Source organism: Acinonyx jubatus, chromosome A2 (genome assembly GCF_027475565.1).
Source record: "Acinonyx jubatus isolate Ajub_Pintada_27869175 chromosome A2, VMU_Ajub_asm_v1.0, whole genome shotgun sequence".
Classification (NCBI taxonomy): domain Eukaryota; kingdom Metazoa; phylum Chordata; class Mammalia; order Carnivora; family Felidae; genus Acinonyx; species Acinonyx jubatus.
The window spans coordinates 144,915,670-144,942,100 of NC_069383.1; the positions used below are offsets into that span (position 1 = coordinate 144,915,670).

The 26,431-nt window shown below is 41.3% G+C and overlaps 1 protein-coding gene across 42 annotated transcripts in view; it reads left to right on the top strand.

Moving 5' to 3' along the window:
- The window catches only part of PBRM1 (polybromo 1), a 112,560-nt gene extending 86,129 nt beyond the window's left edge, over positions 1–26,431 (top strand). For 17 of the 42 annotated variants that reach the window (XM_027038914.2, XM_053219229.1, XM_027038908.2 and 14 more), the window contains 10 exons: positions 1,274–1,419; positions 3,758–3,915; positions 12,557–12,740; positions 13,298–13,508; positions 14,136–14,337; positions 17,715–17,879; positions 21,263–21,418; positions 24,453–24,523; positions 24,634–24,850; positions 26,030–26,431. In XM_027038914.2, the coding sequence (XP_026894715.1) occupies positions 1,274–1,419; positions 3,758–3,915; positions 12,557–12,740; positions 13,298–13,508; positions 14,136–14,337; positions 17,715–17,879; positions 21,263–21,418; positions 24,453–24,523; positions 24,634–24,850; positions 26,030–26,202 (1,683 nt within the window). In that variant the 3' untranslated portion in view covers positions 26,203–26,431. The remainder of the gene's footprint in view (positions 1–1,273; positions 1,420–3,757; positions 3,916–12,556; positions 12,741–13,297; positions 13,509–14,135; positions 14,338–17,714; positions 17,880–21,262; positions 21,419–24,452; positions 24,524–24,633; positions 24,851–26,029) is intronic. The other 25 variants (XM_053219256.1, XM_053219262.1, XM_053219257.1 and 22 more) reach the window with 3 other exon arrangements.

The window sequence follows — 26,431 nt, forward strand, 5'->3', positions numbered from 1 at the left end:
ACATTTTTTTTTTTTTTTCCTGTTCTTGTCTCCTATCTATTTTAATGCTGCCTGGCCAAAACAGGTCATTCCTGGAACTTTTTAAAAGAATACCTTCAGCAGGTAGAGCATGCAGCTCTCAGTCTTGGGATTGTGAGGTCAAGCCCCACATTGGGCGGGAAGATGACTTTACAAAAAAAAAAAAGAAAAGAAAAGAACTTCAGAACAGACCATTCCTGAAAGAAAAAGTTATTCTTACTCTCAGGGGTCACTTTATAGCTCCCTTTCCTGCAGGTGTCCCTCATCCAGCACATCTCATTCTTAAGGGTTTTCCAGGAGGAGCATTTAGATTGCACATTTATAGTCGTGAAGAAAGAAGCAAACCGTTTGGACCTTTTGAAAGAGAGATTTTTGTTTGAAGTTTCAGATACTCTCGGGGAGGTGCAGTAGAAAACTTGGGGGTTCTGGGGTTTCCTCGAGGAGCTTTTATATATTTTGAAATTAATATGTTTACAACACCTCGTGCTGTGCCCACTATCTGCATCAGATCAGAACTTGTTTTTCTTTTTTTCCCCTTTTCTGCCAACACTATAAAACAATAATAATGTTTGTTAAATCGCTTTTCATAAGTCAGGCATTGCTCTGTGTAGTTAATGGGGAGAATATCCTTAAAGCTTCCTAACAATCCCATGTAATAGGCACACTGTCTTCATTTTTCAGATGAGGAAACTAAGGCCTAAGAGGTCAAGTAATTTGCCTAATGTCACAGTAGCCAATAGGTGACAGACCTTGTAATTTATTAAAAAATTGAGAGTATGTGTTTGTATCACAGAGGCTATACTATTCCTTTCCATGCTAGAATAAAGCAAAATGATCATTTTAAATCTATCAGCTGTTAATGCTAAGACATTGAGAGCTCAGTAAATGTGGTGAAGAGGAAGCTTATGCAGTATTTGCTCCTTATCCTCCATGGCAACGCATGAGTGAGGCTGCTCCTGAATGCTGCTAAGTCCTCTCCAGTGCTCTTTTTGTACTGGACTAGGGGAATAAAAGCATCTTGGAGTAACATTTTGTGAAACTTAACTAGAAATTTAAAATAAATGCATTATTTGAGAAGACTTAGTTTGGTTTCAGTGTCCTAATCTTTTGGTTTCTGGTCTTCATCAAAACTTCTATTTATGGTTATTTTTGTCTTCTAAGTTAATATGATGGAAAGTCAACTTTCCTTTCTTACCTTCTCTGTCTACTCCTTGATTGTGAGCTGCCTCTCTTCAACCAGTTTCCTTTACCACAGGAGAAAGAAGATGTCCCTGTGGAAATGTCAAACGGTGAGCCAGGTTGCCACTACTTTGAGCAGCTCCGTTACAATGACATGTGGCTGAAGGTTGGTGACTGTGTCTTCATCAAGTCCCATGGCCTGGTGCGCCCACGTGTGGGCAGGTGAGTGTTACTGAAGCAGCGAAGATGTAGTTGGGTCGGAGAGATTTGGAGCAAGTGGAAATTCATCACTCTTTAGGATGAAGACACACGTCATCATCAACCCCCCGCCCCCAACACCCTGCAATCCTGTTAACTTCCCCAGCTTCCTTGCACACCCTTGCCTGCTTTCATCTCTAGCCATGCTTCTTTAAATTCCTCTTGTGAACTTTTTTTTTCTTCTCTTACCATTTACTCAATTCTCAACCCAGAAATCTCCCTGCCCACCTCACATGATGAACTCCCTTTAGCTTCAATTTAAGATGACACTTCCTTAAGGAAGCTTCTCCTGTATCCTCCAGACTGGATTAGGTGTCCTTGTATTCTCAGAGCACTTGTCATGTTATTTTACTGTCAGGTTTCCATACCAGACTGCAAATGCCCTGACAGTAGGGTCCCTGTCTTTTTGCTCACCTTTGTCTTCCCTGCTTCAAGCATACAGTTCATGAAACATAGTAAGGGCTCAGATATTGGTTGAACAAGTAAATGGATGGAAGAGTGTTTGCATGGCATAAAATAGCAGTGACGGAGTCAGGTACAGAATTGGGCAGTAGAGGATAGTGGTTAAGAGTAGTAGTTGGTTCCAAGAGATCCTGGTGTAAGTCCAGCCCTGCTAGCTTCATGTCCTTAGGCAAATAATTTACTTCCCTGAGCTTCAGTTTCCTCATTCCATTTTTTCCTCATTCAGTAATCATTTATTACAAACCTATTTGCCAGGCTCTGAAGCTACATTAGTGAATAAAACAAACATTCTTAGTGCCCGGGATCTTTGTTCCAGTGGGAAGACAAATAGTAATCATGAATAAGTAAAGTGTAAGGTACATTAGGTCATGAAAAAATAAGAGTATGAGAACACTCAGGAATGCCGTGGTCACAGTGAGGAGGTGCAAAAGTTTAAGCAGGGTGATGTATATAGGCCTCACTGAGAGTTAATAGTTGAGTCAACGAAGAAACTGAGTGAGTAATGTGAATATCCGGGGGGAAAGCTTTCCGGGAAGTGAGAACAGCCAAGATAAAGACCTGAGAGAGAAGCGTTCCTGGCCTGTCAAATCAGGAGAGTTTGTTACAGGGGGAGTAAGCAGTGCATTGAGTTAGATAGGAGATGAGGGCCATGGCATACAGTGCATCCCTTGTGGACCTCAGAGACCAATGTAGGCACTTGGGCTTTTACTGAATTAAAAAGAGTACCATTGGATTCTTTTAAGCATCAGTGTGACAGCTGAATTAGTTCTTAGCAAGATTGCTCTGCCTACTGGTTGTTGAGAATAGACTTAAAGGATCAAAGAGAAGCAAGGAGATCTGCTAGAAGGCTGGCTGTTTCAGTAATCCAGGCAGCAAACGATGGCTCAGACCAGTTTTAAAAGGTTGAGTTAATAGGATTTCTGATAAATGGGATGTGGGGTCTGAGAGAGAGAAAGGAGTCAAGGATGACTTCTGTCTCTTGTCTTGAAGAACTGGAAGGTGGAGTTACCAGTAACTGAGATGATGATACTGCTTCTTGTTAGGAACCACAAGACATTGGAGACCATAATACCAAGCTGGTGGGGTGGTTGTGAGGAATGATACAGTACCTGGCACATAGCAGTCACATGTGAATTTTTATTTTTTTCTAGGGAGATAGTATCTGGCTTTGGTCAGATTCTCAAGGGGTGAAGGGCTCTTATATCTTGGCACTCAAAAGTCATGAACCAACCATTGCCTTACAGGAATATCTGCCATTCATGTGAGCTGACCCCAAATATCGATGGTTTGCTGTGTATTTGGCTGACAAGTCCAATGACAGATGCTTAGTTTTGTTTCACCATGAGCATCTCAGGGAAAACACCTGGGAGATATGCCTTAGTATTGTGTTAAAATTGTTTTCCCCTTAGATAAGTAGCCAAATGTTTGTTTCTCTTTCTGAGTATCTTCTCCTGTGCTCAAAAAGGACGAAACATCAAGGAAATTGTCTTTTTATCAAAATAGTCAGTGAAACTTCTCTAAAATAGTAAATATCATCGAGGCGCCTGGGTGGCTCAGTGGGTTAAGCATCCCACTCTTGATTTCAGCTCAGGTCATGATCTCACAGTCGTGAGATGGACCCCATATCAGGCTCCGTACTGGGTGTGGAGCCTGCTTAAGATTCTCTCTCCCTCTTCCCCTGCCCCTCCCTGACTCACGCTCATTCTCTCTCAAATTTTTATTTTTTTTTAAATAGTAAATATCATTAGGTTTTTGGCTAGCAGAATTTTTGGTAGATTAATCCTTCCAGAATGAAACCTGTCAATTCATTTTAATGGAATTTCTCCATTTTTCCCCCAAGAATTGAAAAGGTGTGGGTCCGAGATGGAGCTGCATATTTTTATGGCCCTATCTTCATTCACCCAGAAGAGACAGAACATGAGCCCACAAAAATGTTCTACAAAAAAGAAGTGTTTCTGAGTAATCTGGAAGAAACCTGCCCCATGACATGTATTCTGGGTACGTATTTCTGCCTTTTCATTTAATCACATTGATTCTGCTACAGTTGACTGAATACTCCTCCTGTGTTAGGCACTGGTCTAGGTGCTAGGTATACAGCAGTAAACAGACCAGAGTCAGTAAGTAAATTAAAATTAAATCTCTAGAACATCAGGTAGTAATTAGAGCTCTGAATGAGAATAAGGCAGAGGAAGAGGATAGAGCAAAATGTTGAGGGGAGGTCTTGTAGGTAATGTGGTCACCAAAAGCATTTCTGATGGGTGACGTGAATAGAGCCCTGAAGGCAGTCAGGGAGAAAACCACCCAAATATAGGCATGCTTCGTTTTAGTGCGCTTTGCTTTATTGCCCTTCCCAGATGCTAGGTTTGTTACAGATTGAAGGTTTGCAGCAACCCTGTGTGGAGCAAGTCTGTTGGCGCCATTTTCCCAGCAGCATTTGCTCATTTCATGTTCCTGTGTCACATTTTGGTAACTCTCACAATATTTCAAACTTGATTGCTATTATATTTGAGATGCTGCAATCTTATGATAAAACTTTAATGGACGAGGAATTGCTTGTTATGGAGGAGCAAAGAATGTGGTTTCTTGAGGCAAAATCTCCTGGTGAAGATGCTGTGAACGTTGTTGAAATGACAACAAAGGATTGTGAATATCACATAAACTTAGTTGATAATGCATCAGCAGGATTTGAGAGGATTAACTCCCAATTTTGAAAGAAGTTTGTGGGTCAAACGCTATCAAATAACATCACGTGCTACTGAGAAATCATTTGTGAAAGGAAGAGTCCGCTGATGTTGCAAACTTCACTGTTGTCATAGTTTAAGAAATTGCCACCGCTACCCCAGCCTTTAGCAAACACCATCCTGAGCAATCAGCAACCATCAACATTAAGGCAAGACCTTCTATCCCCAAAAAGATGGGGACACCTGGCTGGCTCAGTCGGTAGAGCATGTGATTTTTGATCTATGGGTCATGAGTTTGAGCCCCATGTTGGGCGTAGAGTTTACTTAAAAAAAAAAAAAAGATTACAACTCACTGAAAGCTCAGATGATGGTTAGCATTTTGTGGCAATAAAGTGGTTTTTAATTACAGTATATATATTGTTTTTTTAGACTCAATGCTATTGCACACCTAATAGACTACAGTATAATGTAAACATTACTTTTAATGGAAACCAGAAAATCATTTCAATCACTTTATTATGATATTTGCTTTATTGAGGTGATCTGGAGCTGAACCTGCAATATCTCTGAAGTGTGCCTGTGTCTGAGATTTTACTCATTTTAGGCACAGCAAACATGAAATGCAAAGCCCTTAAGGCAAAGTAGCTGGGTATGGTTGAAATAACAGTAAGAAAGCCAGGTGGCTGGGGCAGACCAGGAGGGTGTGGTAGAGAATGAGCCCCCTGAGGTGCCTGGGTGCACACTCACAGTAGGTCTACTAGACAGTGCTCAGATGGAATTTGGAGCAGATGGGAAGTCCTGTCTGGGTGTGAGCAGAGCAGCTATGTGGGCCACCATATGCACTGGAGGAGTCCCTGCAGCTGCAGGATGGGGAATGTGTAAGAATAAGGTAGGATTCGGGGGAAGGAGTTGAAAGACTTCTAGTCTCTTGGACTCTTAACCCTAGCAATGTTACTCTCCCTGATCCAGAAATGTGCAGGGCTCGTGCTGAGGTTTCCGTTCAGTCATCCTGAGTGTTCACACGCACTCTGCTGCTCAAACGTAGTTCTGTGCATCATATACTGTCATTATTTTCAGCTATTGCATTTCTTCCGGCCCAGAGTTAACACTACAGCTTACTTACAAACCACCTACTCTCCATCTTTTGGAATAGTTTTCCAAATGATGTCAGTGAAAATAGTGAAGTAGGAAGATTTGAGGGCCATTCCCTCACAGAAACATGGAGAAAAGCCCACAAAAGCTGTCAGAATCGACATTATTAGAACTCTGGAAAACAGCCAAACATCATTTGGAGTAATTCCTTTTTATAGACGCTTAGTAGAATTTGTTGCACTCTGTAGTTTATAAACCACATATCCAGGCTCTCACTTATTTCTCACCATGACCCCGTACTAAAGATGCTGTCATTCTCAGAAAATTGAAGTTACTGTCCCAATACATGGCCAAAACTAAAACCTGGGTCTTTTCACTTCTACTTCTGTACTGGTGTTTGGAACGCTTTTGAGAGTGAAAAGAGGTGCTAGTATTATTAGGCAGGATACCAGGAAAGCAGTGAGATGTATGGTTACTTCATCTTGAGATGATGCATTTCCCAAAAGGAAATGGATCTAGTGGTCACAAAATGGGATTTCAGCCCGGCTTGTGCATTTCTCATCTTCTGTAATGTAGACCTGATGGGCATATTTCACTCAGGAGACAGTACTGTTTTGCTAACTAATGCTTTTTGTTCATTGCCTTCAGTAACTTAAATAGTAATCAGACAGCCACAGAGAAGTTGCTTTTAGGAATGAACATGGCCACACCTGACAGAAAGTGCCTCCAGCCTAGGCACTTGGATCATAAAATTTCCAGGAACCTGGGTTTCTGAAACATGTCAATTCCTAATTTATTTGCCAGTTCTGTTTTCTTCATAGTAGGTTTTTTTAATGCTGCATTAATTGAAAAACTGTTCTTACTAAGGTAAGAAAATTAAAAGGTTTTTAAAAATTAGGAAAAATTAAAAGAATTAGGTTTTGCAAAGAGATTATTAGGTACATAGAAAATTGAAAAGGTATTTGGATAAACTATTAGAATTAATAAATGAGAGGTGCCTGGGTGGCTCAGTTGATTAAACATCCGACTCTTGGTTTTGGCTCAGGTCATGATCTGCTTCGGGTTCTCTCTCTCTCCCTTTCTGCCCCTCTCCCACTCATGTGCAGTCTCTCTCTCTCAAACATTTAGAATTAATAAATGAAAATACCAAGATTATCTATACTTTTATTTGTGGTCAATGAACAGAAAGTTGAAGTTTAAAAATACACCACTTATGTTACATACCTAGGAATAAATATTTTAAAAAGTTGTATAAGACTATGGATATAGTCTCCCTCTCTTTCTGCCCCTCTCCCATTTGCGCTCTCTCACTCTCAAAAATAAACATTAAAAAAAAGAAAAAATTTAAAAAAAGATGTATAAGACTTCTACACACACACACACACACACACACACACACACACAACCCTCTGAGGAAATGATTGAATGAAATCAAAAAAGACCTAAATTAATGAAGTGATTCATCATGTGTATAGCTGTAAGTTCAGTATTATAAATTATTTTTATAATGTTTATTTATTTTTGAAAGAGACCAGGCATGAACAGGGAAGGAGCAGAGACGGGGGAGACACAGAATCCAAAGCAGGCTCCAGGCTCCAAGCTTTCAGCACAGAGCCCGACGCAGGGCTTGAACTCACAAACCATGGTATCATGACCTGAGCCAAAGTCAAATGCTTAACCCACTGAGCCACCCTGGGCGCTCCAAAAGTTCAGTATTAAAAGAAGTCATTTTCTTCCATATCGATCTATCTAATTCATTGTAGTTCCAGTCAGAATCCAGCAGGTTTTTATCAGTTTTGTATGCTTTGTTGAATGAAGCTTCCTGGGGCACCTTGGTGGCTCAGTCGGTTGAGAGTCCGACTTCGGCTCAGGTCATGATCTCGCGGTTCAGTAGTTTGAGCCCCATTGGGCTCTGTGCTGGCAGCTGGGAGCCTGGAGCCTGCTTTAGATTCTGTGTCTCCATGTCTCTCTGTCCCTCCCTTGCTCATTCTCTTTCTCTCTCTCTCTCTCTCTCTCTCTCTCTCTCTGAAATATAAAATAAAACATTTAAAAAAATTTTTTTTTAATGAAGCTTTCTAAGCTTTTATCTTTTCCATGTCTTCTGAAGGCCTGGGAGGAAGCCCAGGTCAGGGCACAGAGAGACCACATCCATTCCAGGGCTACCAGTCAATTTTACTCTTTAGCTATGAGCACAATTCTTACCTTTTCCAAATCTTTTTCCTTCTGTGAAATATGGAAAATGGTAACTATGCCTCCTCTGAATTGAAAAGGCTTTGGATTATGTAAGTCAAGTGCTGTAAGTCAGAGGCAGTGATAATAATTATAGCTATTTTCAGCTTCTAAAATGTTTCTGACCTGTTTTTCCATGTTTTAGCTATTTTGCATGTAAATGTTTAATAAGTTATTAGCTATGAACACTCCTGTTAAAGTCAAGAGCAAAATCAGGGTGTTCTTATCATTGTTATTTAACTGTGTTGTGGAGGTACTAGCCAGCATAGTTAAAAGTAAGAAACAAAATCTACAGTGAGGTGATAATTCAGGAGGACCAACTAGGAATTACTCCATAATAGGAGAAGATGGGGGGTTCACAGGTGGCTCAGTTGGTTAAACATCTGACTCTTGATTTCTGTTCAGGTCATGATCTCACAGTTGTGAGATCGAGCCCCACATGGGGCTCTGCACTGACAGTCTAGAACCTGCTTGGGATTCTCTCTCTCTCTGTCTCTCTCTGCCCTCCCCTTCACACTCTCTCTTTCAAAATAAATTAACGTTTAGAAGAAGAAAAAATGTGGTGTACCTGGGTGGCTCATTTGGTTAAGTGTCTGACTTCAGCTCAGGTCATGATCTCACAGTCCATGAGTTTGAACCCCGCGTCAGGATCTGTACTGACAGCTCAGAGCCTGGAGCCTGCTTTGGATCTGTGTCTTTCTCCTCCCCTTCCCTGCTCATGCTCTGTCTTTCTCTCTCTCAAAAATAAACATAAAAATATTAAATTAGGGGCACCTGGGCGGCTCAGTTGGTTAGGCGTCCGACTTCAGCTCAGGTCATGATCTCACGGTCTGTGGGTTCGAGCCCTGCCTCCGGCTCTGTGCTGACAGCTCAGAGCCTGGAGCCTGCTTCGGATTCTGTGTCTCCCTCTCTCTCTGCCCCTCCCCAACTCATGCTCCATCTCTCTCTGTCTCAAAAATAAATAAACATTTGAAAAAAAAATAGTTTAAAAAAATTAAAAAGAGAAGGAAGGTAAGTTTGAGTATAACATGGATAACAAAGCAACTGCCTTAAGGGATTGAATAATAATAAAAAGATAAAACACGTTGGGATAAATTTAACAAGATACATGCCACATCTGTATAAAGAAAGTTTTTAAATGCTGCTTTTAATGCATTTAAAAGGGAGTGCTTGAACAAATTGAAAAGCATACCGTGTACTTGAATGAGAAGTCTCAACATCATAGAGATGTTCATTCTCCCTAAGTTAATCTTTAATGTGGTTCCAGTATATGTACCAATGGGAATTTTCTTGTGAGGAATTTGGGACTTAAATAAACTGATGTTTAAAATAATGGGGTGCCTGGGTGGCTCAGTTGGTTAAGCATTGACTCTTGATTTTGGCTCAGGTCAAGCCCTATTTCCGGCTCCACACTGATAGTGCAAAGCATGCTTGGAATTCTTTCTCTCTCTGCCCCACCCCCCAAATAAATAAACTTAAAAAAAAAATCTCAAAGAGAAGCAAAAATCAGGAAAATATGAAAAGTATAATAGGGGGTGAGGGTCTGTCCTGATCAGATATTAAAATATCATTAAAATTATTTATATGATATAAATACACAGATTCTTTGAACAGAATAGAAAGTTTAGCAGTAGAATCAAATATAAATTAACTTATGATAAAGGTGACATCCCAGGTAAGGGGGAAAAGATGGATTTTTCTGTTAAGTGGTATTTGGAAAGAGCATAGACATTTGGAAAAAATAAACTTGTATTCATCCCTCACATCAACTGCAGAATAAATTTCCAGATGAATTACAGGTTTAAATGAACATAAAGTGAAACAGCAAAGATACCAAAAGAAATGATGAGAAAGAAATTTTGATAACCTTTGGCATAAACCTAGAACCCATACAGAAAAACAGGGATAAATTGGACTATGTAAAAGTTGAAAATGTTCGCATAACCAAAACAGGCAGAAACAAAGATAAATGACAACTTTTAGGAAAATACTTGCAATGTATGTAATACATAAAGATCAAATTTCCTTCACATATGAAGAACTTCTATAAAACCTTTAGAAAAAAATCAACATGGGGCACCTGGGTGGCTCAGTCTCTCGAGCATCCAACTCTTGATTTCAGCTTTTCAGCTCAGGTCATGATCCCAGGGTCATAGGATCGAGCCCCGCATTAAGATCTGCACTGAGCATGGAGCCTGCTTGGGAATCAATCAATCAATCTCTCTCTCTCTCTCTCTCTCTCTCCCCCCCACCCCCGTCCTTCTCCCCCGCTCATGCCCACTCTTTCTGTCAAAATAAAAATAAAAAATAGAAAACATAACACTGAACAGAAAAATGGGCAAAGGATAAGAATAGACAGAAGTTACCAGTGTTTCTTAAATGAAAATATGCCCAACCTCAGCCATTAGAGAAATAAATGTACCCAGATGTTCTTTTTCTTTATTTTAATTACCTACCAGATTGTCAAAATTTCCAGTATTAACTAGTTGACAAGAACATAGGGAAGTGGCATTTACCTACTTTGTGGTGGGTTTATGAATTAGCACAACTTTTATGGAAGGTAATTTGATTATACCTGTAAAAATTACAGTGCCCATACCTTTGACCCAGGTTGTATACTTTTAGAAGTTTGTACCTCAGATATACTCACACATGTACAAATTGATATATGTGTTAAATTATTTATATCAGCATTATTTGTTTCAGTGGGAGAGCAAAAAATTGGAAATAGCCTAAATGTCCATCAATAGGGAATTAGTTCAATAAATATGTTAACACCAGCAGTGATCCTCAAGATACATTATTTTACAACAAAATTTAGTTGTAAAATAATGTAAGTGATATGCTACCATTTTTTAATTGTAAAATACATAACACAAAATGGAGTTTTTTAATCATTTCTAAGTGTACAATTCATTGACCTTAAGTCCCATGACAATATTGTGCAACCGTCACTATTCATTTCTAGAACTTGTCACCTTCCCAAGTAGAAACTTGCTACCCGACAAGCTGTAACTACTCACTGCTCCCAGTACTTGGTAATATCTGTTCTACTTTCTGTCTCTATGATTTTTGTCTATTCTAGGTACCTCATAATAGTGAAATGATGTGCTGTTTGCCTTTTTGTGTCTGGCTTTTTTTGCTTAGCATGATGTTTCAAGGTTCATCCATGGTGCAGCATTATCAGAATTTTATTCCCTTTTATGGCTGAATAATATTCCATTGATGTATACATAACATTTTGTTTATTCACTCATCTGAAGATGGACATTTGGGTAGTTTCTACCTTTTGGCTGTTGTGAATAATGCTGCTGTGAACATTGGTGTATGAGTATCTAATTGAGTTCTTGCTTTCAGTTCTTTTGGGTATTTACCTAGAAGTAGAATTGCTGGATCATACAGCAGCCCTGTTTAACTTTTTGAGAAACTGCCATGCAGTTTTCCACAGAAGTTGTAGCCGTTTACAGTCCCATCAGCAATGCGTAAGGATTCCAATTTCTCCACATCCTTGCCCACACTTGTTATTTTCATTTTTTTGTGGGTTTATGGGGAAATGTCTCTTCAGATCCTTTGCCTGTTTTTTAATTAGGTTATTTGTCTGGTTATTGTTGAGCTGTAGGAGTTCTTTGTATGTTCTGGGTATTAGACTTATACCAGAGACACGATTTACACATATTTTCTTTTGTGGGTTGCCTTTTCACTTTCTTGATAGTGGGCTCTGAAGCACAAAAGGTTTTCATTTCGATGAAGTCCGGTTTATTTTCTTTGCTTGCTTGTGATTTTGATGTCACATCTGCCTAATAGAAGGTCATAAAGATTTACACCTATATTTTCTTCTAAGAGTTGGAGCTCTTATGTTTGGGGCTTTGATCCATTTTGAAGTTACATTTTGCATATGGTGTGAGGTAAGGTTCAGAGTCCACTCTTCTGCATGTGAAAATTCACTTGTGCCAGTGTTAACATGACTCTTTTCTCCCCATCAAATTGTCTTGGCACCCTTGGGGTACCTGGGCGCCTCAGTCAGTTAAGCGTCCAACTTCGGCTCAGGTCATGATCTCATGGTTCATGGGTTTGAGCCCCGCATCGGGCTCTGCTGACAGATCAGAGCCTAGGGCCTGCAGCCTCTCAAAACTAAACAAACATTAAAAACAAAAAAAAAAATTGTCTTGGCGCCCTTGTAAAAAATCAGTTTCTTGTAGGCAGTGCCTAGGTGTCTCAGTCGGTTAAGCATCCAACTTCAGCTTAGGTCATGATCTTTCATGGTTTGTGAGCTCAAGCTCCACATCAGGCCCTGAGCTGACAGAGCAGAGCCTGCTTTGGATCCTCTGTCTCCCTCTCTCTCTGCCCCTTTTCTGCTCATACTCGTGCACTCCCCCTCCCCACCTCTCTCTCTCAAAAATAAACATTAAAAAAAAAAAATCAGTTGCTTGTAAAAACCCAACTGTGTGGGTTTGTTTCTAGACTTGTAACTCTATTCTGTTGATCTGTGTGTCTATTTTTATGCCTGTGTACACCTTTTAAATCTTCTGACTTTTGAGTCATGCGAACATATTCATTCAAAAATAACAAAATTTTAAAATGATTGTTAGCTATGACCACAATTTACTCCTTTAATTTCCCTCCAATTTGCCTTTCAGGAAAGTGCGCTGTGTTGTCATTCAAGGACTTCCTCTCCTGCAGACCAACTGAAATACCAGAAAATGACATTCTGCTTTGTGAGAGCCGCTACAACGAGAGTGACAAGCAGATGAAGAAATTCAAAGGACTGAAGAGGTTTTCGCTGTCTGCTAAAGTGGTAGATGATGAAATTTATTACTTCAGGTAAAGCTTGAAAAACTTCAACTCCCAATAGGAAAATTGATACCCAAATAGTATAGCCCATGGTGGTTTTTTGTTTTTCTTATTCTTAAACTAGAGCTATGTACATTTCAAATAGAAAATATTAATTCAGCTAAAAATTAAAGGAAAATCCTCATTGTCGAGATGTAACAACTGCCCTTGGCATAGACTCTAGTAATTGTAATTTGGAGGCAGAAATCCTTCATTCTGGTTTATAGCCTATCTATTAAGAGATCTTGCCTAGTTCCACAGTATGAAAATTCTCTTCACTGTATTATATAGGCAACTAGATCTCAACTTTGGATCCAGTTTTGTGGATTTTGGGTGGATTTTCAGCAGAATTCTTTGAAAAACAAACGTCTATAAATAGGGGTGACTTTATAAATACCCATTTAAATTCTTTCCTTTGCTGACTTAGAACATACATTGCAGATTGCAGGAAGTCTTTTCTAAATATTAAGGCAGAGCATTGCTTTCTGACCAATCCTGGAGTGGTATTTGGTGATTGTTTTCTTTTTTTTTAATTTCACTGCTTTTAGAAAACCAATAGTTCCTCAGAAGGAGCCCTCACCTCTGTTGGAAAAGAAGATCCAGTTGCTAGAAGCTAAATTTGCTGAGTTAGAAGGTGGAGATGATGATATTGAAGAGATGGGGGAAGAAGATAGTGAGGTCATTGAACCTCCTTCTCTGCCTCAGCTTCAGACCCCACTGGCCAGTGAGCTGGATCTCATGCCCTACACACCCCCACAGGTGATGGTGACAAGTTCCTGTTACTTGTCTTTCTCTCAGCTTTGGTTCATAGCACACTCAAGCCGAAGGAAGGAGATACCCAGCCCTCACATATGTGAGCTTCAACCTAGAATTATGCAGGAAGGAACAAATTTTTTTTCTTTCTTGATGCCACAAAGAATTTTAAATTTCATACCATTTTAAACTTTGCATAGATAGCTATTTTTAATGGCATGTTAAGTTAGAAAGCTCTGCCTACCTTGTGTTGAAGGTGAGCAGTGAGGAGCAGCATCGCCCTGTGACTTTAGCCTTTCCTGCCCATATCTTTCTCGTCTCTCCTCCTTCAGGCCCTTATCTGGGTCGAGGTGATCCCTGGTGGTATTTTTTTCTCATTCAGAATTTTCCCAAGACATAATTGTGAGGTCACCATTACAGATTACAGTCATGGAATTCAGAAACTTTCATTTATTTCTTAAATGGTAAGAGGCAAGGAAGAACTGTTTTGACCAAGAAAATGACCAGCTATAAACTAAACGTGTCTGCAAAATAATAATAACTATTGAATCACATGTTCCTGGCTTCCAGAAACTTTGAGCAGTTGACCAGATGCAGTGTTCTGATGCACTATAAGAGCTTTCTGTCTTACAGTCTACCCCAAAGTCTGCCAAAGGCAGTGCAAAGAAGGAAGGCTCCAAACGGAAAATCAACATGAGTGGCTACATCCTGTTCAGCAGTGAGATGAGAGCTGTGATTAAGGCCCAGCATCCAGACTACTCTTTTGGGGAGCTCAGCCGACTGGTGGGGACAGAATGGAGAAACCTTGAGACAGCCAAGAAAGCAGAATATGAAGGTAAATAGAGACTAGGTGCAACTATCTCAGCTTTCTAAACAAGGGGGTGTTTTCAGGAATGCACGTGCATAGACAGGTTTTACTCTCTTGTTCTTACCTCTTGCACATGAACTGTGTGTTGGGGACTGTCTCAAATGGCTCCCAGCCAACAGTTTAAATGCCAGCCTTGTCCTGACTGAGCAAGCACTGCCCCTGACTTGGCCTTTGGTCCTGGTGGGTTTTTTTTTTTTCCCCTAAAAAAATTTCTCAAATATTTTGCTATTAAAAATTGCATGGTTTTCTTCTTTTGTTGAGTCTTATAAGCATACGTGTGTTGAGCTGGGGAATGATTATATAAGAATGTTAAGTAGAATTTTGGTTAAAATTCATCCAAAAGGGAACATTCAAAATCAGGATCTATTATGGCTCTCGATAAGCCACATATTTAAGCTCCAGGCTGAGGCTTGGCTGAAAGCGCTTGGTTTCCTAGGCCAGTCTTGGCCTGTGCTATGTCTGCAGTCATAGCTACTTTTAAGGCACTTGGAGTCCCTGATAAAGTTCACCTGCCTTCATTTTCCTTTTACTCTGTAATTAAGTTATTTGGGGCCATGAGCTATCATTTAAAGATTTGGTGGTTCTTAATTAGCCTTTAGGGACAAATACCTGAGCGATATTGGGGGGGCGGGGGCAGGTATTGTTTTTTTTAAATGTCAGACATACCTTTAATAAATGAGTAGTGAACATTAGATTAGGCAGGACTCTTGCCTTGGAGCTATATTTTTTTCCATTTGGAATTGTATATATTGTTCATTTTGCCAGCTTAGAGCTGTCTCTCTATGGTTCACCACTGTGATCAACCATTACTCTTCTTGGCTGGGTCTAAATCTGCTATTTTCCAGCAAGAATAAAGAAATTAATTGTTAAGCTTGCCTCCTTTATTAAAATGTATGGTATTTCCTAAGAAATTTTTCTAAAAAAAAAGATTTTAGTCTTTTCATTTATATCAGTTGATTGATAATTGTAAAATTATCTGACAGGCTTCCCCAAACATCTTCTGCAGAATTCTAATCCTACAAGATGCTCAGACAGAAAAACCTTTGTGGCAAAACCAGTTTGAGAAGCATTCCAAACACTTCCACTCTTGGCAACTTATAGTGCATATTCCCATAGTAAAGTCTTTAAGACCTACCATAAACACCTGTGTTTTGTCACCTGGCATTTTCTGAAACTTGATCAAGTATTCATATAATGCTTTCTAGTATCATAAAGAACAAATATTTTGCAGAACACTCTTTAAGAAACCCTAGTCAATTCCATAAAAACCTCGAACTTTTCTTTGGTATTTGACCTTACTGAAAGTTAAGACCAAATATCACTCCATTGGAGGAATAGTGGAGACGAAGCTCATGTGAATGTAAAGCCCAGTCTAGGGCAGATGAAGCCAGTCACATGTGGCTGGTTATTTAGAGTGTGAACAAGAGAGACAAATGTGCTGGATGTAAAAGTACAAACGCTGGAGCAGGGCTGGAGAGAGGGGCAAAGGAGGGCTTCCAGGAGAGTCTCCTAAATTCAAATGGGAGTCTGAAATGGGAAAACCAAGTGAGGATGAGCTGGGTATGACTCAGCAGTGTCTGCCTGAGACACAAAATCTGAACTTGTGGTGTTTGGACCAAAACCCAGTGTGGGTTTGAACTCAAAACCCAAAATTTGGAGTTGGGCTAGTTTCATTTAACAGTCGTCTTTTCCAACGCAGCCCGTTGGGCTCTTCCCAGAAGGAGCCAACAGGTAGCCAGTCCAATATTCGATCCACAGGCCTGAATTTTTCTTTTTTCAACTTCATTTTTTTGCTCTCCCATTTTACTGTGTCATTTGTGTAATGAAAATACTAGAATTTAATGTGGGGGTCTAGGTCATTCAGTGGTTTTGTTTTGTTTTGTTTTTTTTACTGCTGGCACAAGGAAATGGGTTGTTCCAATGGCCTTTGTCCCTCACGTTCATTGTACAGAGATCTATAAACTGAGACAGTGTTAATGAGTGATGACAGGCCCATACAGGCAACTCTCACAGCAAGGAAGCTCTGACTTGCTTGACTTTCACATTCTTATGCTCATGGAGGACTGGAGCTGTTGCTTCTTGATTCTCTTTAAAGCCATGTGATCTTGAGCTATTTTCCACTCCTTAGATCAGCCAACAGTAGCCTTTTGAATTCCATGTTGGAGGGTTAATGTGTGGCAGTGGAATGTGCTATCATAAGTCAGGGCTACATGTTGCTGGTTCTCTCTGTGTCCTTGGACAAGTTACTACCTATCTCCCAGCCTCAGCTTGCCCATGTGAGGAGTGGGGAAGATTTCCCGTTTATGAATAGTGAAGCAAAACAATCCCTGTATTGTGACAGCTTTTGGAACACATTTCTAGACTTTTCTAGTAAGGGTCCAGCCTGCTAGCTCCCAAAAAGACTGGGAATGTGATTGTTGGGGCTACTGGCTATGGAGGGGTAGGACAGAGCAGCTCGAAGGAGAAAAGGGTACAGCAAGCGGTGCTCCACAGCCCAGAACTGGCACAAGCAAATGCTCCTCTTGTATTTTGGATGAAAGAAGAGTGATTTCTTGGAACTTTAGCTGATTTAGGATGATCTATGGTCAGTATTGAACTGCTCAGCCTCAGGAAACCTGGTTCTGTCAGTACATTGTCCATTGTTTCATATGTGTATATATATTCCCTGCTTCTGATGACTGTAGCCTGGAGTATCATGCATTTTTTCCCCTCAGGGTTTATTAAACATGACCTCTTTGCTTCATTAGGATGTAGAAAGTAGTGTTTTATTTTCCCTAAAACCTTGTGAAGGAGGCAGTAAGCTACTTTTCCCTTACAGAGTTAATTTTCTTCAGCTGCTAAACCCCATGACACTAATGACAAGAGTCCTCAAATCGTAGTAAAATTGGGTGCAAGGAATCAGGAAAATAGTGTAAGTAACAATTGTGCCAAAAATTATAATGGGCCATGGAATTGCTTCATGTTGAAATTATAAATAATTTATAATGCTATTAATACTAGAATAATGGTAGCGCTTCTCATCTTCAGGGTGCCTTGTGAGATTAACCACGTTGGTTACGCTGGTGACGTGTTTAAATAAAACCTGTGCTTTCTGAATGTGTGTTGCAGTCTTAACATTCTTGAAATCTTTGCAGACCAGTTCTCAAGATGGGATAGGAAAGCTGGACGCTAGGTTACCAAGTGAAATCGGCCCGACTCCTCCTGTGTTGAGACTAGTCATCTACTGTTCCTTCCGTTGAGACAGAACTGTTGCCTGTGTTTTTACTAGTCCTGTTGAATGCAATGGATGGTATTTTGAATTCCTGGGTTAAAAACAGAATTGAAAATCTGAAATGCCTTTACAGAGCGGGCAGCTAAAGTTGCTGAGCAGCAGGAGAGAGAGCGAGCAGCACAGCAACAGCAGCCGAGTGCTTCTCCCCGAGCAGGCACCCCTGTGGGGGCTCTCATGGGGGTGGTGCCACCACCAACACCAATGGGGATGCTCAATCAGCAGTTGACACCTGTTGCAGGTAAAAACAGGAGCTAAGACCATTTTTTTCCACTTTAAGAAATTCCTTCATTTTTTTTTTTCTCCAATGAGGAGTAGGCCACAATCTCTAGGCTTTTCTCATGGCAGAGTCAAAGTTTCCAGTCGTCCATGTCGTCCTTCTGTCGCCTTTCCCATATGGGCAATGCCTCCCCTCTGCCCCAGAAATGGGCCCTGGGCCCAGCCCTGGGAATTAGTAGGGAGCAGCTCTAGCCTGGCTGTGGGCATGGTCTGGCGATACTCTCCACCCCAGACTGCTCTGGATATAGAGCCCTATAGCAGAAAACCTAAACAGACCCTGAATTCTGTTCTGGAGGGGCTCCCGAGAGAAAACACGAAACTAAGCACTTAGGTGATACCGATTTTCCCGTCTCATTCCAGGGTTCAGTTTGCCTTGTTCTGCTGCAGCCATCCTTAAAAGACTGACCATTTAAAAGGATTTTTGACAGTGAATTCTAAATCCTTTCTTGGTCACTAATGTGCATGACTGCTAAGTGGAGTACAAAGTCCTTATTCAATTCATTGTGCCCACTCTGTAATGCTTTTCTATTTAATTACATTAAACTGCATTTTCTGTTAGTATCCCAGTCACATATTTGTAAAAAAAAAAGAAAAGAAAATGATGAATGTGGTTTGCTTGTGTGTGTTGTCTCTGGTTCTGGTAGCCATGGCAAATTTGGCTATTCTTGAATTGAATATCCTTGTCTGATGTGTCTCCAACGAGAAGCCCGTAGATCACTTCTCGGGTCCTTCCTTCGTGATCTCCCTAAGCCTGGTGAGGTCCATACACGCCACCTGAGTGTCTTCTGAAGCAAGCGGTCTGACTTCTTTTCGCAGGGAGTCCAAGACAGTGTTGTTCAAGGCAGGCTCATTGGGATGCTGTTTTTGTTTTTGCTTTTTTGTATTTGCTTTTCAAGGAAGAGTAGCGTAGGATAACTTTTTCATTGTCGCTCCTACCTTTTGTGATGGCAAGTTCTCAAATGCACTGTCGCTCAACTCAGCAGTTGCACTCGCCAGAGCACATCTGAATCATGGCTTTTCAGTACTCTCAGTGTAACTGACGTTGATCTAACAAATCTCATAATCGCCTGCTCTATTCCATGGCCCATTTTGGTTAACGGGATTCCAGAGGGTTTTAGAAATCAGGCCTTGAACATGGGGACTTTTGAAAGTTAGAATTCCCTCGTTGACATCCTGTTTTGTTGCGTTTGATATGTGATACTGTAGCACTGTGCCCTTGACTAAAAAGCCCAGGGACACGTTAACAAAATGAATTCAAACAGCTAAAACTATTAAAACACAGCAGCTGCAGCATTTTAGCTCCCTGTTGGGGAATACCATCATAGCGCTCTGAGGGGCAAGGAGTGGCGGCGGGGGGGAACCCCTTCACATTATTAAGCATGTGCTGCCCAGATTCCAGGCCATGGGAGTGAAGGGCAAGCAAGCATCCTGTACAGTCACCAGTCTTTGGTCCACAGTGGGAACTTTGCAGCTGACAGGGTGATTTTTCTTGGGTTTACAGATTGCTTAGGGCCTAAGTCTTAGCCTTGTTGCTGTCTGAGACCAGCTTTGCTTACAAGCATTAAAGCTCATTTGAACACATGTGACTGGGATAATAAGTGCCAAAGTACAGTTTAATGAAGACAAGTGTCATGGCTTTCAGTTCTTAATACTTTTCTTCAACCACAGCCCGTGAAGGCTGCGTTCAGATGGGCTTTTGTAATTGAAAGCAAAGCCTCCTAATGTCCTTAAACTCCCACCTATTTACCCATAAGAGCTGGAGCTGGTGGTGTGGTTAAAAGGCAGTTTGGCAGTTTTGTTTAAGATGATGGTATCTGTTCAAAAGTACTTTTTACTCTCTGAACTCTCATTTTAAAAACCATGAAACTCATAATCCTATTTCATGTATAGAGGTACTATTTAGAATTCGCTTTATTGGTGTGTGTGATTTTAAGTTTTTCAGTCAGCTTAGATATGACTAATGAAGCAGGCTGAACCAATCTCAGAATTTTCAGTAATGTTATAGCTTCAAAAGACTAAACTTTTATCAATAGATACCTTTCAATAATCCTTATGGGAAAGTCAAAGAGTAAAGTCCTTAGAATCTGGAGTTTTCCACTGTTTCCCAGGGTCCTCCTACAAAGAGTGTTTTGTAAAAATGAGGTTTGGCACCCGTCCCTCAAGCTTCCCTTCGTGCAGGAAGCTGGGACCAAAGGTGACTGCATTCTGGGGGGAGCCTTATGTTTTGTTTATTGTGATCATTTCAAATCCCAGAAGAGTTAAGTTGTTTTTCTTGCTCAAAAAAAATGTCGTGTGGCTTTAAAGTTCTTTTGATAGGTGAGTTTTTGACATTTTGAAATTATTTTCTTTCTTTCACTCCTTTTGCCAAAAATACTGGTTTCCTGAAACTCTTCCCTAGCCAGCAGAAAATATTTTGTGTTATGAAGATACGCTTTGAAAATAAAGGAATAAAGGCCTCTGTTCACAGAAAGTCTGTACCTCATTTAAAATGTTCCCTGTTAACTGAAGGTTTATGTGAGGGCATTTGTGAACTTGGAGACAGTAATGACAATTGGCATTTTCTCACATCAGCAGAGCCTGATTCTCCAGCCATTCCTTCTGAGGTCTGCGTGCCTGCTACCGAGTGACCTGGGATTAGCTTAGCTTGGCTTGGGAGGGTTTAGGTTTTATCTTTGTTTTACATGTTTAGAGATCTAAAGATGAAACATCATCCATTGTGATGGCTCTTCTCTGTTCCCCAGCTCAAGCCTGAACATGATCCATTTTTACCAAGTGGTGGTGGGGCTAGAAGGGAAGAGGAAGCCTTGAAAGGCTCTTGCCCACTCCCCCCCTCCACCCCCACGCACCCCAAGCTGGAGAACCATGCTTTGTGATCAGGGCTGTGCGCCTCATTTCCCTCCATTCCAGTGTCCCCTCATGTGCACCCATGATAGGCGTAAGAGTGTGGGCAGAGTGGGGTGATGGGGTTTAGTCTGTTGAATTAGAACCGCAGTTGCAGAACTGGTCACTCTGTTTGAACAGCTTGCAATAACATGACCTTGGGAAGGCTGTTACTGGAACTCCTCTTTATTATTATTTAATTAAAAACATGCAACATATTTATCCCAGGGAAGATAACTGCAAATAATAATCTACTAAGTACTAATTCATCCACAAGTGTTGGATTTCATATTTGTAACTTTTTATTTTGTTCATTATTGCAACAAAATAATTGCACTAATTGCTGTTATCTCACACAGTACTAAGGGCGCTTTATTCATTGGTAGTGCATGGGGGGGATTTGTTATTACTTCGCTCATGTTGCATGTTAATGATGCATGTCTGAAATTTGTTGTGTCCTTCAAGGCATGATGGGTGGCTATCCGCCAGGCCTTCCACCTTTGCAGGGCCCAGTTGATGGCCTTGTTAGCATGGGCAGCATGCAGCCACTTCACCCTGGGGGGCCTCCACCCCACCATCTTCCGCCAGGTGTGCCCGGCCTCCCGGGCATCCCACCACCGGGTAAGAACTTCATCCTCCTTCACTCATTAATCTCATCTTCATATTCTCTTTTTTCCTCCCTCAGCCAGTTGTTCCCGGAGGTACCTGCTGCCCACTGTGGCCAGGCCTTTCCTCACTGAGAATCCCAGGGATGTCAGCAGCAGGGCCTGTCCCGTGTATTTGAGCAGGCGGCTCAGCACCTGTGCCCTTGGGCACCTGGCTCCCTAGCAGCAGCAGAGGACACATGGCAGAGACCAGACTCAGCAGACCAGGGGGCAGAAGGCATACTCTCATACCACTCAGACAATTTGACGTGTGCTCAGAAAACCGAATACAGCCTAGGAAGGTCATGCCCTCTTTATCAGTGAACGATATCCCAAATGGCTAGTTCTGAGTCACATAGGAAAGCACTTTGGGTCCTGAGGGCACTTCTTCCTCTGATTCAATTCTTCTCTCACAAGGTCTTCTGTATGGAATCCCTGCTCCATCTCCTGCTTCTCAAATAGCCCTTCTAAGGGGATTGCAGAGTCACTGATCATGGTGAATAAATCCTTCAGCCAATCATTCTAGGAACAAAAAGGAGGGAGGGAACGAATTTGCAATGAACACGTTTTCTGTATATGAGTCCCCTAAGAAGTATGACATAAGACCTTAAAGAGCAGCATAGCCCTCCCATACTAACTGTGGACACTGGTTTATCTGTCAGCAGAAGCTCAGAATTTATTTCATGTAGAAGCATATAAATGGAGTTCAGAACTAGCTACAGATTTACTTTGTAAATAGTAAGTTGAAATATTACTTTATTGTGAAAGGAAGATCGCAGGTTCCCATATTGATTGCCATCAAATGCAAAAGAACTGACCTTTAGCTGTAATCTAGTTGGAGGGAATGTGACCTGAAGATAACTTAGAAGAGCATTGGGGCCATTATCCAAAATACCAGCTAAAGGCCTGGCCCAGATGACAAAATGTAGAAATGTTAGACTTGCCTCCAGCAGTGTTGGGTTATACAGAGTTCCAGAAGTGCTTCAGAGGTACACCCAGCAGTGGGCAGGGTGAGTGAACCTGGTGGCTTGGCCTAGAGCCTCCAGCCACACTCTTATGAGTATTGCTTAGAGAATGGCCATAACTCCACACAAGTGTTTGATTCAGATATACCCGAAGAGGAAATGTTTATGGCAGTGGTACTTCATTTTAGAAGTAGCGGCCTGTGTGGGAGTTACTCTTGCAGCAAAAGTCAGTCATAAGATGGGTGTGCCCCTGTGGCAAGTAGAATTGGCCTTAATTCTGTACCTTCTCACCTTGACTTAGGGTACCCTATCTGACTGACTCAGACCAGGTTGGAGTTGACTTCTGGGTGCATTTGGTACTCAGTGGGAGCCACATCTGAGGCCAGTACCCTCTAAGTAGCAGATAACTTTTGGTGGGTGTTGAGCACAGCTGTGTCCCCTTCCCCACTTCTTCGGGTGTTTAAAGTGCATTTGAAGGAGGCACACACTTACCTTTTAGTTGGGGAGACAGGGAAGAACTCTTAGTGCCCACACACACGCACGCACACACCTGCTTGGGCTTGGAGGAGAGGAGGACTCTGGGAGCTCCTCTGCTGACTCAGCCCATGCTCTCACTGGCTGCCCCTTTGCATGGCATTTGAAAACAGGAAGCAGAGGGGATTGCTGAGTTGTCTGTGCTCCCCTGCAGAAAAGGAGAAAGGCAGCTCAGGAAGGCCCCTCATGTTGTGGGATCTGAGGAGGGTGAGTGTCCCGGAGGGGGGCGGTGCACAGGGGTTAGTATGTTGGAGCAGCAGCTTACCCACCACAGCCTCTTAACCCAGTCACAAATAATCATCAGGATTCTGCTGTGGTGATCTGGAATATAAAAATCCCCACTTTGTAAACAGAAAGCTTATTTGTACTACCACATTCTCTTTAACAAATGTCTAATACTTCCTGAAGTGGCATTTAGCAATTCAGAACCTTAGAATAGTGTACTGGTGCTGCCTGGCCAAAATAGCAACATTTTGAATCTAGAAAATCTAGTATGTGAGGTGAGCTCCTTTTGACCCTTCTTTGCAGCCAGCAGGATTTGTTTAAAAGTTTAAACGGGTTTGTTTGACTGTAGTTTGTTAGTTTTTAACAAACTGGAACCCTTCCTTATTTCAATGTTTTATGAGAATAATAAATGGACAGTCCTGAGATGAAAACAGCCCCAGACACAAAAGTTAGGACATCTCACCTTTATCAGCTAGTACCTGTGGGACAGAAGTTGCTTGTGAGGCATCATCACTGGGAAGTTTATAAACTTACAGAGTACAAATGTAGAAAGAGTACAAAGTTTATAAACATACAGAGTGCAAATGTAGTAAGACCACGAAATCTTTTCTTTTTCCCTTTGTCATTTTCGCATTTGAAGTGATAGCAACGAGGCTGATTTACTTCCAGATGATCCTTTTCCAAGTACTGCTCTACCAGATGGAAGTGACCTGTCTGCCAGTATTAGTGACTCCAGTTAGAACCAGGGGTGCTGGGGGCCTGTGAGTGGACCGCAAGGATGTGCCTCCAGCCACCACAGAGCTCATTTAACTGTGCGCTTGCACAGCCTCTCCCCTGTGTCCCTGCTGTCCTAGCACACCGCCTGCTGCTGAGCCTGACTGCAGCACCATCACTGCCAAAATGAAACTTGGGCTCCAGTTTCAGGAAAATGTGTTGTCAGAAGAAAAACACCTTGAAAATAGAGGTGTATTCTGACTATAGTTTACCTAGGGAAATACTAGAATTTTATGCAGGGTTCAAATCATTTCTAAGCCATGAATAATTAATGTACATCTGACAAGTTGTACTACCTTTGTACTTAAAATAGCTAGAAAACCAAAGAATGTGAACTTTCTATTTGAATGCCGCATCCTGTTCTGGGGGCTTAGGGTTCTTATCCACAAAGATTCAAGGGCAGAGATCCATAGGTTTGCATTATAAATGGCATCATTTCTTATCAGGCAGTAGTTTTTCAGTAGCCATCTCAACTCAGAACCTCTAACTGTGCCATTGCGTTCTTAATTATAGGTGTGATGAACCAAGGAGTGGCCCCTATGGTAGGGACTCCAGCGCCAGGCGGAAGTCCATACGGACAGCAGGTGAGCCTCCCAGCTGGATTTTCTAGGACTTGACAGAATTCAGGTTATCCTCTTTCTTAGAGCATGTGCCAAGTATTTTTTCCCTCACCATGTGCCCTGTGCTCTTTCAGGTGGGAGTTTTGGGGCCTCCAGGGCAGCAGGCACCACCTCCGTATCCTGGCCCACATCCAGCCGGCCCCCCTGTCATACAGCAGCCAACAACGCCCATGTTTGTGGCTCCCCCACCGAAGACACAACGGCTTCTCCACTCAGAGGCCTACCTGAAATACATTGAAGGACTCAGTGCTGAGTCCAACAGCATTAGCAAGTGGGACCAAACCCTGGCAGGTAAGGAGAGTCCTTCTCAACAAGCCTTTGTGAAAGCCGTGCATCGTCAAAGTCCTCTCACTGTGATTGGTGTGTTATGCCATGGGGTAGAGATCCACTTTTCGTATATAAGTAAAATAAATTTTATCTTGAACATCACACACCGAAGATGGTGGGGGTTTTTTGCTCAATTTCTAGACTTTGTTTTGTCATAAGCATCACTGCTGTCTTTTTAAGTATATTCTGAATTTTTTCAACAGTTTTTCAGGCATTTGAGCATCAGCACAGATGCACTTGGGTAAATTAAAAATTAACTTCAGTTCAGTTTTAAAAAAGAAAAGAATATTGGAAAACATGTTTCAGATAACCTGTTGAGTCTTTATTTAGCTCAGAGGACTTCCTAAGTGGGTTTTCAGTACCCACTAAAATAACGTGCCTGGCTTCTGGGAAGAAATGTGGAAGTTCCTACTCATTCTTCATTTCTAAACCTAATTTGATTTCTTTCAGAAGTATGTTTTCCCTTTCCTCACATTTACCTTTTTAGGAATTTTTGTTAACACTAAAGAAATTGATTATCAGGACTGCCTACAACAAAATAGTAGTGATCAGATCTTTTAGGTGTTTGTGCAACTCTTGTGTTCCCTTTTAGAGAATTATGTTATATGTGCAGCTCTTTTGTGAAGTCATTATTATAAATTAGATAATTTCTAAAATACATAGCATAATAAGACATCCTTAGCTAGGTAGTCTCATACCTAAGCACGTGGTTTTCTAAAAACCAAGATGCCTAATAAAATAATAGGCATTTGCTTGGAAATACACTGCAGGGTTAAAATTCATAATATTTAATAAATAATAAGTGTTAGGGGTACCTGGGTGACGCAGCTGGTTAAGCATCCAACTCCTGGTTTCCATCCAGGCCACAGTCTCACAGTTAGTTCGTGGGTTCAAGCCCTGCGCTGGGCTCTGCACTGACAATACAGAGCCGGCCTGGGATTCTTTCTCTCTGAGCCTCCCCCACTGGAGCATGCGTGCACCTCAAAATAAATATACTTTAAACTTTAAAAAAATCTTTAAAAAATATTAAATGTTACATGCTTTAGTAAATCTGTCAGGCCTTAGGACTGAGGGGGAATTGTTACCTACTTATATTTTTCCTTATTCCTACTTATATTTCTCCGTGTGTATTTTAATTTTCAGCTCGAAGACGCGATGTCCATTTGTCAAAAGAACAGGAGAGCCGCCTGCCCTCTCACTGGCTGAAAAGTAAAGGGGCCCATACCACCATGGCAGATGCCCTCTGGCGCCTTCGGGATTTGATGCTCCGAGATACCCTCAACATTCGCCAAGCATACAATCTAGAAAATCTTTAATCACGTCAATTACGTTTCTTTTATAGAAGCATAAAAAGTTTTGTGGAACAGTAGCCATTTTAGTTACTGGGGGCGGGAGGGGAGGAACAAAGGATGATAATTTTTATTGCATTTTACTGTATATCACAAGGCCATTTTTATATAAGGACACTTTTAATAAGCTATTTCAATTTGTTTTTGTTAATATTCAGTTGATTTTATCAAATACACAGAGATTTTTTTGCATATG